General features: G+C 43.8%; 1 protein-coding gene across 1 annotated transcript in view; it reads right to left on the bottom strand.

The window, feature by feature from the left end:
* Positions 1-16925, bottom strand: part of PROM1 (prominin 1) — a 94994-nt gene that overhangs the window by 19731 nt on the left and 58338 nt on the right. The window contains exons 10-16 of the mRNA XM_080908064.1: positions 15013-15087; positions 14137-14200; positions 11491-11650; positions 9241-9393; positions 4144-4267; positions 2731-2834; positions 1031-1115 (exon numbers count right to left, since the gene is read on the bottom strand). Of these exons, the coding sequence (XP_080764190.1) occupies positions 1031-1115; positions 2731-2834; positions 4144-4267; positions 9241-9393; positions 11491-11650; positions 14137-14200; positions 15013-15087 (765 nt within the window). The remainder of the gene's footprint in view (positions 1-1030; positions 1116-2730; positions 2835-4143; positions 4268-9240; positions 9394-11490; positions 11651-14136; positions 14201-15012; positions 15088-16925) is intronic.

Below are 16925 nucleotides of genomic sequence, written 5' to 3'. Positions count from 1 at the left end.
TACGAAAATACTTAGTGGAGGTGCTGCATACAAAACTCCCATAAACCTTTCAAACAGAAGGTCCTCACAGGAGAAAGCTGTAGAACCATCTTGGTTCCTCTCATGACCCTCTATGATGCCAAAGTGAACAAGATGGGGGGCAGAACCTTCTCCCCTGGTCTTGCTCTGGATCTATCTACTCATTATGGAAGCCGAGAAGACTTAAAAAGGCCTCCTGGTAGGATGGTTGAAGATGTCTAACATAACTGTTCTCTTGACCAAGAGCAGAAACTCTTGCTCTTTTGTCCAGTGTGCTGTAGAGTGGACTTTTTTTGGCATCTCAAGACATGACAAGGGTGCGGACTGGAGCAGTTAAGACAGTCATTCTCCTTAGGACTCCATCCTTTCTGCTCCTTGTCACAGGTGGGTATGGTTCACATAACCAATTCAGGAGCCCTGGGGTGGCAGTGCTTACGTTGTAAGGAATGAAGACAGTGACTACCATACTTTTCCATCTCTGATCCCAAGTCCCAGACCTGGCAGAATAGAGGAACTTGGTCTTAAAGAGCCAACGTCCCTGGGAAGTCAGTAGGCATCATCTTGTAGAGCGTGCTCGCTCGATAAAACTAAGGGTTTCCTCTTATAGGAGACCTCTCTGGAGGGTTTTGCATAGTCTATAGAAAAACTGTGAAGAAGATAAGGACAACTGGTTGGCAGTGAGAAAAATGTTTGGAGATTAACAGGTAAGTGTGAGGATTGCAAATGTACTTATTGCTGCTGGAGCAAGTAGATCCCAAGCAGGACTGAGGGAGAAAGTCTTGGCCCATATCTTGCTGATTTGGCATTATTGAAAGTCTTTAGAGGAACTAAGGGGGCCACAACGCCTCAACAGCTTTCCAGTGTCAAGAGCTTTTCCTATAAGTGTTTTGATGAGCTCTGTACCCATTGTTATTTTAACACCGTGTCTTAACTTCTGTGGCCTTCACATCAGCCTCAACCAGAGGGAAGAAATACACCAAGTTCAAGTTTATAACTGGCTCTAACGACTCACCTTCTCAACATTGAGATTCTCACTGATGTTGAAGACATTCTCAAGCTGAAAAGCGGCATACACGCCTCGACCCCTTTTGCAGTCCCTGTGGAAAGAAGCAGAGAAAACATGACCAGTTCATCAGCATGGCAATCTCTGGCTCCCACTAAGGATGAAGGAGGAGGTTTGCCATTCATCAAACTAGTAGGAGCATTTCTCCATCTTGTCAAAATGCATGATGGGAAGTGAGCACCCCAGTTACCCCAGGTTTAGAGGAAAGGGAATATCACACACTATTTAGAGACCTCCTCTAAAAGCCGAACTAAAGACAATGGAAAGGCCTCAGGTCCTCAGGTCTGATTTTTTGTATCTTGTCAGATGACCATGAATTTGAGGTGCTCAAGCAAGACCTCCAGAAGCCATCTACACTTTCCTCTATGCAACTGTGTGGCCACTGAACTTCAAAAGGCCTTTATGAAAGACCCAAAGGGGACCCTGAAAATGACCAGATCTTCTACCCAAAAGGAAACATTATAGGGAAGAAGATGCTTCCAGGGGAAGGATGCTGACTGCTTGAATGTTTTCTCGGCCAACTTACTACCAAAGGGAGGGAAAATGAAAGGTAAATTTCAAAGTGAGGGGTCCGTTACACATGAGAAGTCTGTCCCATCACTGCTGCAGGACTTGAAGATTTACGGTTATAAAAGGGTTGGGGAAATCTGTGTATTCAGTTAGCATCAGGGATACCAATGTTCTCCCATGTCAAGGGAAGAAATGCATGAAAACGAACACTGTCACATCACGTTCTTATCATGTGTCAGGCACTACTGCAAACACACGTGTCTCACTTGGCTGTAACAACTTCAGGGAAAGATTCCTGTGGCTTATGCATCATACTGAGTGGAGAAGAATGAAATTTTCCAGATCCACAGGAACTAGGTGACTTGATGACAGGGCGCACAAGCTTGCCCTAAAGCTCTCTCACTATTGTGGTGTCTGTGAATGTGCCACACTCTGAGTTCTTAAAGGACCTTGTTAATGCATATTATTGTTACATTAGCCAGGGAATCTTAGGGAATACCAAGACAAGGGGACTGAGAAATCACCAAAGCCAGGTCACAAGGGCTTGGAAAGATGACACTTTGGGGTCATTTTCTATGACATTTTACTGAGATTAGAAAAAAGCTTAGTACTGAAGTTGGAACTTCATACCATTAGGATGGGGAAAAAAACACTGAAAATAAAATTCTCATTCTTAGCAACAACAAAAGACATTGCCAGCAGGAACATTGTTGAAGATTGGTGCTAATGCTTTGAATCTGTATGTCCAGACACTTAAATCCCTTGTCCCCAACCAGCTTTTGATCTATCAATAAAGATGTCCACGGCCAATGGCTGGGCATGGGGTGGGGCACTGACAGTTGCATAGGTAGAGCAGAAGAACAAGAGACTGGAAAAGAAGGGGACACAGTAGCAGCAGAAGATAAAGCCAACCAGCCATGTGAGTTTTCAGGTAAGTGGCCACCAGCCACTTCCTCGATTGGGTGTGGGGTAGCAGGGGAAAGTTTAGGAGAGAGAGAGAGAGAGAGAGAGAGAGAGAGAGAGAGAGAGAGTTCTATTCATGGATCTGAGATAGCTCCTGGGCTGGTAGCATGGCTGGCCCATAGGTGGGGTAGCAAAATCTACCCACAACAGAAAATGTCTATTGCAAGAATTAATACCTGTAGACTTGCTCAAAGGTCATGTTAATGTCTGGGTTATTGAGGAGCACACCAGAGAGATAGAATTGCCATTGTTCCTTGAGCAGGTAGGGAGTATCCAAAACCTGGAACAAACATAGAAGTTGTTTTAGAGACAGCTATACAACTTACTCATACAATCAAATGTATCGTTCTGTTAGATTTTGGGGGATATTTTTTATTGTGACAATTCTTATTCGTTCTCAGGTGAAAATGGGAGAACAGTGCACAGTTAGAATAAATAGGTTGAGCACCAAAGTTACATCAATCAGAAAAACTGAACTTTGTGTTTTTAGAGCAACGTCAATTTATCAGACACACGAGAAGATGAGTTAGACCATTTGGTTTAGAAAAATAAGATCAAGTCATAAAGCAATAGACTCAGTCCCTCAGGATAAAGTGAACATTTATCTCCCAGTTGGCCATGAGGGTGCTCGCCTTTAACCCCTGCATTCTGGAGGCAGATGCAGGCAGGTCTTTGTGAGTTCTAGGCCAAACATGAAGTTCGCCTCTGCTTAGTCATTTTTTCATACACATACCTTGAAGGCAATGTCCTACCATTCTTTTTTTAGGAAGCTAAATAGAGGTGATGTGATCTGTTGGTGGTCCCAATTTAGTTTCTCTTGACTAATGATAACAATAAAAAGGGGTAGTATAAATAGGTTTCAAAAGTGAGGATCTGTGGCTGGAAACATGGCTCAGGAGGTAAAGTGTTTACCGTGCAGGCGGGAGGACCTGAGTTCGGATCCTAGCACCGATGGAAAGGAAAATTGTAGAGATGGCTAACCTTAGCACCATAGGCAGAGAAGGGCAGATCCTGGGGCCTTACTGGTCAGCCAGGATAGCCAATTAGTGAACTCAGGAATCAGTGAGAGCTCCTGTCTCAAAATGTGTAGTGGAAAAGACAAAGGCATCTGACATTAACTTCTGACCTCCAGACAAGGATACACAATACTATATACATACAAACATCACAGACAAACAGCATACACATGTACATACAAATCTACAGATACTAGGGAGCCAGACATATGAACCAAACCTCTATATTAATGAAGAAAGTAAAAGTACAGTCTGAGTCCTGGAGTCTTGGGGAAAGCAAACCTGAAATTCAATTAATGGTGCCTCCTTGATATCTACCAGGGTAAGCCTATTATCATGTGTGTGTGTGTGTGTGTGTGTGTGTGTGTGTGTGTGTGTGAGAGAGAGAGAGAGAGAGAGAGAGAGAGAGAGAGAGAGAGAGAGAGAGAGAGAGATCTAGGCATTACAAGCAGAATTTCAACTTGTTCAATGAGAGCAAAGTCCCTATAGATTTTCAGTTGATACAATCCACAAGATATGGTGAGACCCAAGAACATGCCCAAGCCTCCCGTATAAATAGCAAACCATATTTACCTGTAATAATTTCTTGTTTGCATAAGGTTCACAGATCAACTTTTCCATATTTGCACCAACAACAAAAGTAAGAACCACAAGGATCATCAATATCCAGCAAAACAGGAAGCTGAATCCAACCCCACTGGAAAAAAATACAAACAACATGAGTGATGCCTGTGAGTTCTCACTAACCCCACCTACTCATCAAGCACAGCGGACCTGCCATCTCCAGTGCTTTTGGGTTAAAAAATACCTTGACCTTCCACAAGCAAAGAGTCTTAGAAAATGTTCACAGAATACTTAGATGAACGTCTTGGGTTTACCTGTGGTCTCGCAGAGTCTGGAGCCTGCTCTCTGGGGTTAGCTCAAAACGAATTCTGAGATAGATTTACGTATATAATTATCTATCTATCTATCTATCTATCTATCTATCTATCTATCTATCTATGAGACAGTGAGCTAAAAGCTTATGAGAGATAGATAGATGATAGATAGATAGATAGATAGATAGATAGATAGATAGATAGATAGACAGATAGACAGATAGACAGACAGACAGATAACTATATGTAGGAAGTGTGCCTGTGGAGATCCATACTGCCAACTTCACAGGCTCTAGAATCACTTAGGAGATAAGCTGTGAGGTACACCAGTGAGATACTGTCTTTGCTTGCTTTCCATGGCTGTGATAAAACACCATGCTGAAGAGAATTCACAGAAGGGCTTGTTTTGTTTACAGTTCCAGAGAGATAAAGTTCGGTCATGGTGGTGAAGCATGGCAGCATAGACAGTGGCTAGAGCAAAGGCACGTAAGCAGGAAATGGAGAGTTCATTGTGTGGAGGTAACCTGCATTCACATTGTATTAATGTGTGTCTCTTCATCTTCGGTTGTTAATTGATGAAATGACAGTGAGCTAAATGCTTAACAGATTCTGATATTGTCATTAGTGTGACCTTTCACTGGCCTCCTGTTTTAGAAATCCTAAAGAAAAGGTTACACTGACCTTTATCCCTAGACTGTTTATGAGTTGTATCAGATGTATCTTATTGCTGATTAGTTGTTATAAAAATCTGATGGCCAATAGCTAGGGCAGGAGGTGGAATGTGGGACTTCTGGGCAGAGCAAAGGACTCTGGGAAGAAGAAAGAAAACAGTCTTTTCATCAGGAGACAAGAGAGAAGGGAGACGTGACTATGGGAATAGAAGGTATAGCTATTCATGTGTAGGACAGAGCTAGATGACAGTGTTAACTTATGTGAGCTGACTGCATAGCTAAGGCTTAAGCGTTGGAATATTGAAAGGTCTCAGTGCCTTTATTTTTGACTGGTGGGTCACCAGGTTTCTGCAACAGCACTGGGAATGGTATGAGGCTTTTGAAACCTCAAAGTGGTTTCAAAACCCCCAGTGACATACATCCTCCAACAAGGCTATACCTCCTAAACCTACCAAACAGCTCCACCTACTGGGGACCAACTATTCAAACATCTGGGCCTTTGGAGGATATTCTTAGGCATGTCTGTGAAGGGTTATCTGGATTAGAATAATTGGAATGGGACCATCTACCTTAACTGTAGGAAGCACCATTCCATGGGCTAAGGGGCCAGGCTGATGCAAAAGAGAAAACAACACTCTCTTTCCTGTTTCCTGCCTGTGGTTGCAGTGTGAGCCTCCAGCTCCTGCTGCCATGACCTCCTCTCCATGATGGATGTGCCCCTAAACTATAAAAACATCTTCCTTGCTCAGTTGTTTACTATGTTGCAGTAATGAGTAAAATAACTCACATAGCACCATTGACGTTCTGAAAGGGACTCGTGTGGTTCTGTCCCCATAGTGGATAGAGGCTGGGAGATTCCAAGGAAGAGCAATGGGGGTCTGAAACCTAGGATGAATATGAACCAATTTCTTTCTGAAGAAATACACTTTTGGCATAATGTGAAGAGTGAGTTGGATAGTTGTCAACAATGGTAAGACACCGCTGTGGAGGCTCTTATGGTCCAGGACAGTGGCTGTTATTGATGGAGAGGAGCCAGTGGATGAATGAAATATAACATGGAAAGCGATGGGAAGAACAGAGGGAGGAAGAAGAGAAGAGGAAATTGACCTTGTTCATGTTACAGTGTGGTGGAGGAGTTCAATGTGTTTGGAGCACATACATGGAATTAGAGGACACATTAGTATCAGCAGCTTAGAAATGGTTTCTTGACAATGAGGATGGATTGAAGGGACAAGCATTCTGGGGCTGACCTGGAGGACTTTAACTTCTGAAGAATGGGTGGTGGAAAGACAGCCTGTATTAGAGAGCAAGGAAGAGAGCCAGAGAAGCAGGAAGGAAATCATGTAGGTAAGAAGTTGTCACCTGGGAATGGGGACTTTGCACAGTTGCTGAAGGGACTGCTCAACCTGGCGAACACTCCTGCCCCTGCTGTTGTGAAGACTGAAAGTTACTGTTGATTTGAGAGGTGAAATGATGGGTGACAAAAATAAATTGGAGAGGGCCTGGGAGCTACTGGGAGACGAGAAAACAGGAAGCAACGCAGATTATGCTGCCGAGAAGTCTGGTGTGTGGGAAGAAGTGTTGTAAGGGAGTTGTTGGTCGACATTCTTTCTGTTTGAAAGGGAATGGATACAGTAGTCGCCAGCCTCTATTTTCCAAATATGTGTACACATAGGTCAGTAGCATAAATAGGTATGCGCACATAGGTCAGCGGCTTAGACAGGTGTGTGTACAAAGGTCAGTGGTGTGGACAAGTGTGTGCACATAGATCAGTGCTGTGGACAGGTGTGTGTACAAAGGTCAGTGGTGTGGACAAGTGTGTGCACATAGATCAGTGCTGTGGACAGGTGTGTGCACATATGTCAGTGTTGTGGACAGGTATGGGTACATAGGTCAGTGATGTGAACACTGGCCCAGTGTAAGAACACACTGATGTGTATTATAGGGACCAGAAGAGAGGAGGAGCAAGAGGAGAATGAACCACAAGAGGAAGCAAAAGAAAAGCCGCCCTATGCAGGAGGGCTGGTGATGTCGTTCAGTGGTGGAGCACATGGCTAGCATGGGTAAAACCCTAGTTTGACTCTAAGGGCAACAAGGAAAATGATAAGGCAAGAGAAAGGAATGAAGGAAAGAATGTGCAGAGAATACTCTGGTGATTAGAAAGAACAGAACAATGACTACCCAGCCTGAACTGTGTGGTTATAATAATACACGCCCACCTCTGTGATCCCTATCTTATCTTGGAAACATTTCTCTTTTCTAGAGAGCCATATTAGTCAACCTAGTGCCCCACTCACAAGTGCTTTTACTGCAGCTGTATATTCAGACCTTACCACATTTTGGGGTGTTGGAGACAGGGGTTTTCAGTGTAAGAGCCCTGGCTGTCCTGGAACTAACTCTGAAGACCAGCCACCTGAGTGATAGGTTAGCACCACCACTACCTGGCCAGACCTCACCACCCTAAAAAAAAAACTGTGCAAACACATCTTTGCTCAGGAGGGAGCTTTCAGAGCTCACACTCCTTCCTTCCCAGAGTTGCCAGGATATGAATTAGGAGTCTAAGGGCATGACAGTGTCTTTGTGGCCTTTGTCAGAATCTGGAGAACCTTGAAAATGGGCACCCAGATATGCAAGCTAGTTTAAATTAAACTGACAGAGTGTGTGTGTGTGTGTGTGTGTGTGTACATATGTAAATTGTGTTTTGGTTTGTGAAAGTCTTAACATTAAACAAATCTATCTGTATCTATGATTAATTGAACAAAAAGCAAAATAAATACATTTTTTCCTTGCTGGTCTAATTTGTTATTGCTTTTTTCCTTCCCTGTTGAGTTACTCTCATTTGGAGATCCCTCCCTTCCTCCCTCCTTCCATCCCTAGGTCGTATCCAGAGCCTTGCAAGTCCTCTACCTCTAAGCTATTTCTTCAGTCCAAAGAAGAATGCTTTAAAACCACATGTGTAAACAAGTAGGCTTCTCATGTGGAATGCTTTCTTGGGTCCTGGCAGGCCCCAGGCCACTCATTTTAAGAATACTTTTAGACAAATCTGCATTAATGCTAACGAAGGTACAGGATACTAGAGCCTGTTTGGGGTAAAATACTTAGAAACCCAGAGCACAAACCATTCTGATTTAAATCTGTGGTTAAAGAGGCAGATCAGTGCATGGTACCAGCTCTCGGATCTTCCTCCTCATACCAGCAACAGTCAAAGCCTATGGCTGGTAGGTTGGTTCTCCACCTCCTAAAGGTGGTGTTTCCAATCCTTGCTTCCCCTGAGCCTGCTTATGGAGCCCAGAACAATTGTCACAGAGAGAACTGGAAGGCCTCCAGCTTCCTCTGTGACACATTCATTGCCACTGCACCTGAATCCCCCTTGACCATTCTGGTACCATCCTTGGGCACGCTGCTCTTGTCCACTAGTCTGTCTCAGTATCTCACAGGAAACCTTTTCCAGGTATCTGAGCTTATATGCAGCTGCTTTAAAGCAGGGATGGTCCCTTCTATCTGCCACAGGCTCCCCACTGTCAGGTACCTATCACCCACTCTTGTCCCCAATTCATGGGACATAACATTTGGATACCAAGGTGCTGCCCTTCAATCAAACCCCGCTTTCAATCAAGTCCCTAGAGTTTCGGGTGAGTGGTACTGCTTAAAGGAGACAATGGTGTCTCTGCGTCTCAAGCGTGGGTAGGAGATGGGTGAGTGGGTGAAGATAATGAAGGATTCATAGGTATTGTGCAGCTCCAGAAGATTTTCATGATGGCTGCTTTAAAAAGGAGCCCATCATGTATAAACCATGTGACTTCACAGGCTCCGGTGTGAGTCCAAGAGGCTGCAGGTTTCATAATGCCACGCTCATCACCCTCCTCCTTCTCCTCCTCCCCCTCCTCTTCCCCCTCCTCCTCCTCCTGCTCTTCCTCCTCCTCCTCCTACACCTCCTCCTCCCTCTCCTCCTTTTCCTCCTTCTCCTCCTCCTCCTCCTCCTTCTCCTCCTCCTCCTGCTCCTCCTGCTCCTCCTCCTCCTGCTCTTCCTCCTCCTCCTCCTGCTCCTCCTCCTCCCTCTCCTCCTCCTCCTCCTTCCCCCATTTCTACCTTTGTGTGACAGAATGGGAGTGAAGACTCACGTCATGAGGAAGATGCCTCCAGTGTTGGACACGCAGCCTCTACTGGTTGGGGTGGCACGCTTGTCATAACCAAACACACCACACAGCAAGCCCAGGTAAAAGAAAGTCACAATGAGGGTCAGCAGAAAGCAGACGATTAAGCCACCCAGCCACCTGCAAAAGAAAGAAGAAAAAGAAAAGTAGTGTTATTGTGTATATAGCTTTTGGTTCTGAGTCTAGTCTTTAATGGCAGAACCATCTCTCCAGCCCCATTATTATGTCAAACGGGCAGTGACTATATTGGTTGAGTGTGGACTAAGGCTAGCGTAGTGTTGGTTATCTAACATCAGATAGCAAGCCTTCATGAGAAGAGCCCTTTCCACTTCTGCTTCTTAAGCAAACCAGCCTCTACACTTTCCTTTGGCTTTGTAGTGCCCTCTCTCCGTGGTAGTGGTGAACACCCACAAACAAAACATGGCTCGGATAGCAGACCCAAGCTTCCTCAGGGCTCTGATCAAAACACACCTAAGGCGTTCAAACCCTGTCAAACTTCTTAGTGTTGAAAGTTGTGGCAAAGGTTCAGGTAGATGACAGAGAAAACAGAGTAAGCTCCTCTTTCTTTCTCAAATCTCTTCTGGGGTTACAGGGGTTATTCTGGGGCATCGTACTTCTTGCCAAACCAGAAAATACTCTGTGTGGCAGATGCATGAGACACTTAGAATTTTATGAGCATCCTAAATCAAATGTCTACAGAATGCAAAACTTAATTTTGTAATGGCCCTGAGAGACGTTTTAGAATAATGGAGCCTCAATTAGGTCTTACTGGCAGCCCTGGGATGCGCACCAACTTTCCCCGAAGCTGAGGAGCACTCAAGGCTAAGAATCCTTCCCAACATTTAAGATACTAAAAAAAAAAAAAAACAGCAGTATCTGTTCATCTTGGGGCCTCCTGACAGAAGTGGACACACAAGCCTTTCATTCAATTAAAAGCAATTTTGGTAATTACACTAATAGCTAGCAGCAGTCATTCTGTGAGAGGTTCATTCCAGATACCAGGAAGGCCAAATCAAATAAACTCTGGAGCCTGGTTTCAGAGAACTTTCAAGGTTAATGAATCAAATGATTAGTTGAAAAGAAAGTTAAAAAAAAAAAAAAAAAAAAAAAAAGCTTTATGGTCTCCAAGCAAGACTGGAGGAAGGAAGGGTGGGTAGCTGTCAGGGCAGACAGACAAATGTGCTATGCTGTCCTACTTGGGAAACAACAATGAATTCTCAAGGCCTCTGGGGGAGGTTGTCTTATGTCTGCCCCTAGGTCTGTTGGGGTGTCCTAGCCCCACAAAAGAAATGCAACATGCCCCCCACCCCGGAAGATTACTCATTTGCAGTGATCTATGGCACCACCAGATGGTATGTCCTTAAAGGAGTCTGTTCCCTTTTCTGAGCCCCCAAATCTTTCTCTACAAAACAGTCACACATAGAACGTAACTCTGCAGATGTCAGAAAGCACTGTAGGAAACATACATAAGATGCTGAGTGAACACGTTGAACCACCCCTTCCCCTGAGGCTCCAATCCAACCATCTGTCTGTGTACTCAAGCAGAAAGAAAGCCAGGTGAGAGAAAGCCCCCAAGCTCTCCAGAGGGCAAGTTCTAAGACTGCACCGTTGAGAGAAGAAAGTACACCTTACCCTCATGCAACCCCTAAGTCCTTCTCTGTCTGCAATGTCCATCAGCACATTCCAAGTCCAACCACACAACCGGCATTATTTAAGTCCTGGGTACAGCAGCTCTCCCAAGGCCCCCAACCCCCAGCTCAGATGCTAAGCTAGTGGCTTCACATCACAGCTCAGAAAAACAGGTTCCTTCAGAAAAATACCAGCCTCAGTGTATTCGTTTCCCAAATCAATGAGGACGTTTTCCCAAATCCCCTTCTTGATTACGTTTACACTTCACACATTTTTGTCATATTAACACTAGCAAAGATTCAAGACGGAATTAATACCAAGATCCCACACTGTCAGTTGTGTAGCTTCAGGGTTTCCAGTCCCTCAATTTCTGCTTTTTAAACAAGGAGTAGCTCATGAATACGCATGTCACCGTTACTCGGAAACCATTTCTGTGTTGTTCCAATTTTAATCTCTGAGCTGTCTCAGTGAGCACTTAGACTGTGTGTGTGTGTGTGTGTGTGTGTGTGTGTGTGTGTGTGTGTGTGTGCAGGGGTACATAGCTCAGGCTTCAGGCCCCTCATTTGCCAGCTCCAAGGGGGCCCTCACCAGTATGAGTCATATTCTTCCAGTTTGGGCAGCTCCTGGTGGAAGTATCTGTTGCTGTCATTCAGGTAATAGGAGACCTGAAATAGCACCTCCTCAATAGGAATACTTTGGCTCACGTTCTTAACATTGTCGCTAAAAGAATCCAAGGCCTTTTTGGCATCTGCAAACAAAGGGACCACAGTTACTCACTTTCAAACACAGAAGACAGAAACCTTGTTTGGAGACAAGGAAAAATCACTTAAGTTTTCCTCACGGGAGTTTCTGACAAAGTAAGATTCTACCTACAGCAAGCACCAAGACCATCTATAAGCAACGGCCAAACCACACAGTGAATCTAAGCACAGACTTAGTGGAATGATACTGAGGTCAAGCCAGTCTCCCTTGTCTAATATCTTGATATATATAGAGAGAGAAAAAAAAAGAAAGAAAGAAAGAAAGGTTGAGGGTCAGATGAAAAAAAAAATGCTCTGTTTCTACTCAGATGCATAGCGGCTCTTCAGGGTGGAGATTTAAATCCAAGGACACACCCACTTTCTAGAATGTGCTGTTCTATCCCAATAGATCCTGGATCACAGCTACCTGCTCATACTTTGTCCCCTGGACCAGCACTCCCACAAGTCCAGAGGTTAGGTTCTGACACAGATGTACCATGAACAAACACAATAGTTAAGTCTCCCTGCCCCGACTGGCAGAGAAACAGAAACCACCGAGGTCATAGCCACGGCAAACAGAGCAGAAGTCTCCAAACTCTTCTTAGCGCTCTGCTGGACTCTAGGTGGAGGTCTGAGGCTTGGTTCAAAATGTGATTTTGTATATATGGTGAGAACTTTTTCAAATGTGTTTTTCCACAGGGATTTGAAATCTAGAAACAGACAGCAGCTGAGCTGTTTGGAGACCTCTTTGGCACCTCATTGCCTCCCCAAATGTCTCTTGAACAAAAAGTTCTAAAGATTCTTAACTGCAGGGTCTCCACAGGCCACTTCAATGAATGTGACATAAAGACCTGGTCTGCTTTGAGCAGTTCCTTAAGGGCCTGTCTTGCCCGAGACTTCCCAGGAGATAAGACACAGCCTTGTCAGCATTGGTGATGGATGGGTGGCTGAAGCTCTTTTTAATCAAATGTATTCTTCAGGCCTCACTGTGCAGGGTGCCTTTTTGAGGAAGGCTCCCATTTCCGTTTCCCCACTGTGGCTACTTTGCACATACTTGGCCGTGTTACCAGAGTGTGATCTGTGTGTAGGACAGTCAGTGGTCATGCCTGATGCTTTCTCACAGCCCCACCCTGTAGAAGAGCTTGACACAAAGTAGGCACTTAAAAAAATATTCAGGCTAGGATTGAAGGCTCAAAGGATGGAGCTAAGGTCATAAAAATAAACTAACATCCAGGCTGAGAAGAGATGGGACCTTGTCTGGTCTTGGGATGATGCTGAATCGCGTTTAAGCAATGACACCAGAAACACTGTGCTTTTTTTTTTAGCTCATGCATGCAGCGCACTTACAACAGAGGACTGCTCGTATGGGTAGAAGAGGTCCAGGGAGGAGAAACAAGAAATCAAACACAAAGATTAGTAAGCAGGCAGCTATTGGGTATCCAGCATCAGTAAGTAGCCTTCAGGTGTTCCCTATGAGAACATGAACTTGCCTTTAGAATCTTTTTGTAAAGTTTCATTAATTTTATGTGTATAGGTGTTCTGCCTGCATGTGTGTCTGTATCACATGCACACAATGCCCAAAAGAAGCCAGAAGAGGGAATCAGATGCCCTGGAATTGGAATTAGAGATGGTTGTGAGCTGTCATGTGGGTGCTGAGAACTAAACTAGATCCACTGGAAGAGCAGCCAGTGCCCTTAACTGCTGAGCCATCTCTCCAGGTTCTATCATAGAACACATGTTTTAAAATCACATGGTAAATGAATAAAATAAGTACTGGGAAGATGATCTTCAGAGGAGGGCTATAGTCCCAAGGGCACCCATTTGGTACAAAGAGCTTCCTCTATTGTACCCGTCTATACACTTACTCCTCAGGACTGTAACCTGAATGTAGCACAATTTAGTGGCTCCAAACCTTAAAACCCCCTCAGTGTAGACTTGAGTCTCTAAATTTCTATGCAGCCTTGAAGTCTAAAGGACCTAAAGGACCATCACATCAGGACCCTCGACAGAAAGAAAAATACTTCCGCAAGGACAAGCAAATTCTTCTGAGCAGTTTTCTTAAAAATAGGCACCATTTTAAGTTCATCTCAGAAATGTAATCATTTGGGAGACTCGTTCCCCTCCCCAGGCAGATAATTAAAACAGGACCTTCCAAATTGCAGCTGTTGCAAGTCCTAGAACCTAGAGCCCAGCTTAGGAACTCATCACCCAGTGACACCTTTACCAGACAGCAACAAACATTAAATATGAAGTTTGGTGTTTCTCTTTCTTTTATCTACATCACCACTGACTAAAGATGGCATAATTGAAATGTCTGATACTCCATACCTGGTACTTTATACCAATATATGATATTCTATAGGGTTTGGTGACAGACTTTTTTTTTTTTTTAACTACAAAAGGACCATAACATTTATAACAAGCCCTTCCTTTATACCCACCAAACATAGCATTAGCAGGGAGAGGCAGAATAGCCTTGAAGCATGACTCTTACCTTTGATGACAGCCACACTTTGGTTTTGTACCATATTGGGTATTTCATCAATCGACATATACCCCTAAAAATATTTCAAAACGGATTGAAGATCAGTTGGCTTATATTTCTGTTTCATATTAAGTAAAGAAGCAAAACAAAAGCATAACATTTATCTTAAGATTGGAATTACCTTAATATGGTCATCAGGGGTCTATACCCAAGTGCCCTTTAGAAAAAAAAGTGCTACTTTTTTGGGTTGGGCATTGAACCAGGGTCTAGCACTCACTAGGCAAGTGTTCTGTCGCTGAGCTTAACTGTATGCCTAGACTGAGATCATGTTCTTTGAACTGGATAAATTAGAGATCATATTAAAGGCTTTTCACCATAGAAGAAAGTCCTTGGGACTGTATGCAGAAAGCCAGAAGAAAGATAAAGCTGTTGTTTGCACCAAAGTAATAAAAACGACAGGCCATTGGGACCATGAAGATGTTGAGCAAAGACATTCAAGGGGGAAACGTATACAATAAAATTAGTTTAGTGTGGTTTCTTTGTTTGTTTGTTTTTTAAGTAAAAGAGAAAGTAGCTCATGAAGGCTAAAACCACAAAGTCACAGAATAAAGGAGGGAGAGAAAGAAGTGAGTGTCAGGCTGAGGGCATAGTGTATGAAAAGGAGTAACATTTAGGAAGGAAATAAAATCAAGTCAATAGAGCAGCTCCTGGGCAGAGCAGGGCAGCACTCTGTGTCAAGAATAAGGTTCAGTCTAAACTGCACTCACAACCAAGCCTAAGAAAGCAGAGGTCAAGGCTGTCATAGATCTCACTGCTGCCCATGTTCCTACGTACTAGACTGTCCTGGTATAGAGTAAGCTACCTTAGGTGTTCCAAGGAGCATACCCTTTTGACGAGGCTCTTCAGATCAGTCCTGTCGACATCATTAACGGTGTTCAGTTCTCTATCCACTGATGGGAGCTGGAAATTTGTGAAACAAATAAATAATAAGGGTGATTAACCTACACACAGACACACACACACACACACACACACACACACACACACACACACACACACACACAGTCATCTTACACCCAGGCCCCAGGATGTTAACATTGCAGGGCCTAACTTGATTTCCTTTTGAAAACAGGATAAGGTTTGGGGAAACCATATTCTGTTCAAAGTGGCATCTACGATCACTGGTTTTTAAAGTCTGCGGTCTTGCTGTAGTCAGCTAATGAGATACAGAAGTCTGTGTGGCTTTGAGCACAAATGCTAGTGCTGAACATACTTGGTGAAGTCATAAGCAAAACTCAATAAACATCACTTTCAGAAGTAAAAAGAGCCTTAGACTACAGTCTGCTTGATCTGAAACGTGGGCCAGGCTCCAAATTGGAGCCTCTACATCAAGCAAAAGAAATAAGTAAACAAACAAATAATACTAAAATTAAATAATGCAGCTGGTGGTTTCATTGGTTAGAAGTCTGAAACCAGTTTTCCAAGTCCAGAATTTCAGGTGGGTCCCAAGTAGAATAGCTCTTGGCACCTGGGATCCATGCCGTGGGGCTCTTAGCATGACATACACCAGGGACACAGCACCACTCTTGAATAGGTCTTTGGTGAATGTGGAGAACTCACCACAAGAGGCACATATAACCCTAAGTGAAGACCACTCCCCCGAACAAATGGCACTTTCAAAAATGCCAATGTCACAACACAAGAAGATTGGGAAACAAAACCCATGTTAAGGAGGAAAGAAAGACACAATACTTTCTTCGCAAAACAAGATCTTGGAGTTGCAAAGAAAGAAGTATCAGGAGCCGTCTAGGGTAGACTAAGGATGGCAGGTGGCTTTCCTGGAGGTGGCCCACCATTTTTACATGGTCTGCAGTGAATGAGTTCGATGGCAAGGTTCTCATCTCAGGATTGCTTCTTGTAGCTGATACGCCTTTGGTGTCATTATTAAATGAATATAATAATTTCCTGGGTGCCTGGGATATAATAACTCTGGCTACCCAGAGAGAGAAGGGAGCAATAGAAATAAATATGTTCCTTAATTCTCTCCTGCTGGGCAACAGGTGTTAATTGTTCAAGCCAGTGGTTTTCACCACATAATAAGCAGTAGAGATTTTAGGATTTTTTTTTTTAGACGTTATCAGCAAGCATTCAGTATAGTTAGAAAACTAGAAGGCCAGAGACCATGAGTCTTTAAAGTTAACTCTAAGTCCAACTCTGTGTCCCACTTCGGCCCATTCCAGGCCAGGCAGGGAGGGCATTTTCATTAAACACTTGACTCAGAAGAGACAGTGCAGAGTGCATGGGAGTTCTGTGTCCTGTATCCTAACTTTGATGTGCACATGAAAATCATATGAAGTTTACAAACATATTAAACTATTTAGCTATAAAAGGAACCGGTTGGCAATTTACGACAAACTTTGTTTTCAAGAAGAGAACTGTATGCAACATTGTATAACAATATGAAAACACAGATCAAATTAACTGAATGTTGGTGTCCCCCCCCTTAACTGTCAACTTGACACAATGAACTTCAGTCATCTAAGAAGAAAATCTCAACTGAGGGGTTGTGTAGGTCAGACTGACCTAGAGCATGCCTGTAGGGTAGTTGTAACCTATATGGGACGCAGCCCACTGCAGGGGGCACCATTCCCTAGGCAGGCTGAATATAAAAGCTAAGTAGGCAAGTACCAGCAAGCCAGCAAGTAACATTTCTTGATGGTGTCTGCTTCAAATTCCTGCTTAAGTTACTGCCCTTATTTCCTTTAAGGGCAGACAATGATCTGGAAGTCTGAGCCAAA

Source organism: Micromys minutus (genome assembly GCF_963924665.1).
Source record: "Micromys minutus genome assembly, chromosome: 1".
Lineage (NCBI taxonomy): Eukaryota > Metazoa > Chordata > Mammalia > Rodentia > Muridae > Micromys > Micromys minutus.
This window is presented reverse-complemented; position numbering and strand designations above follow the sequence as displayed.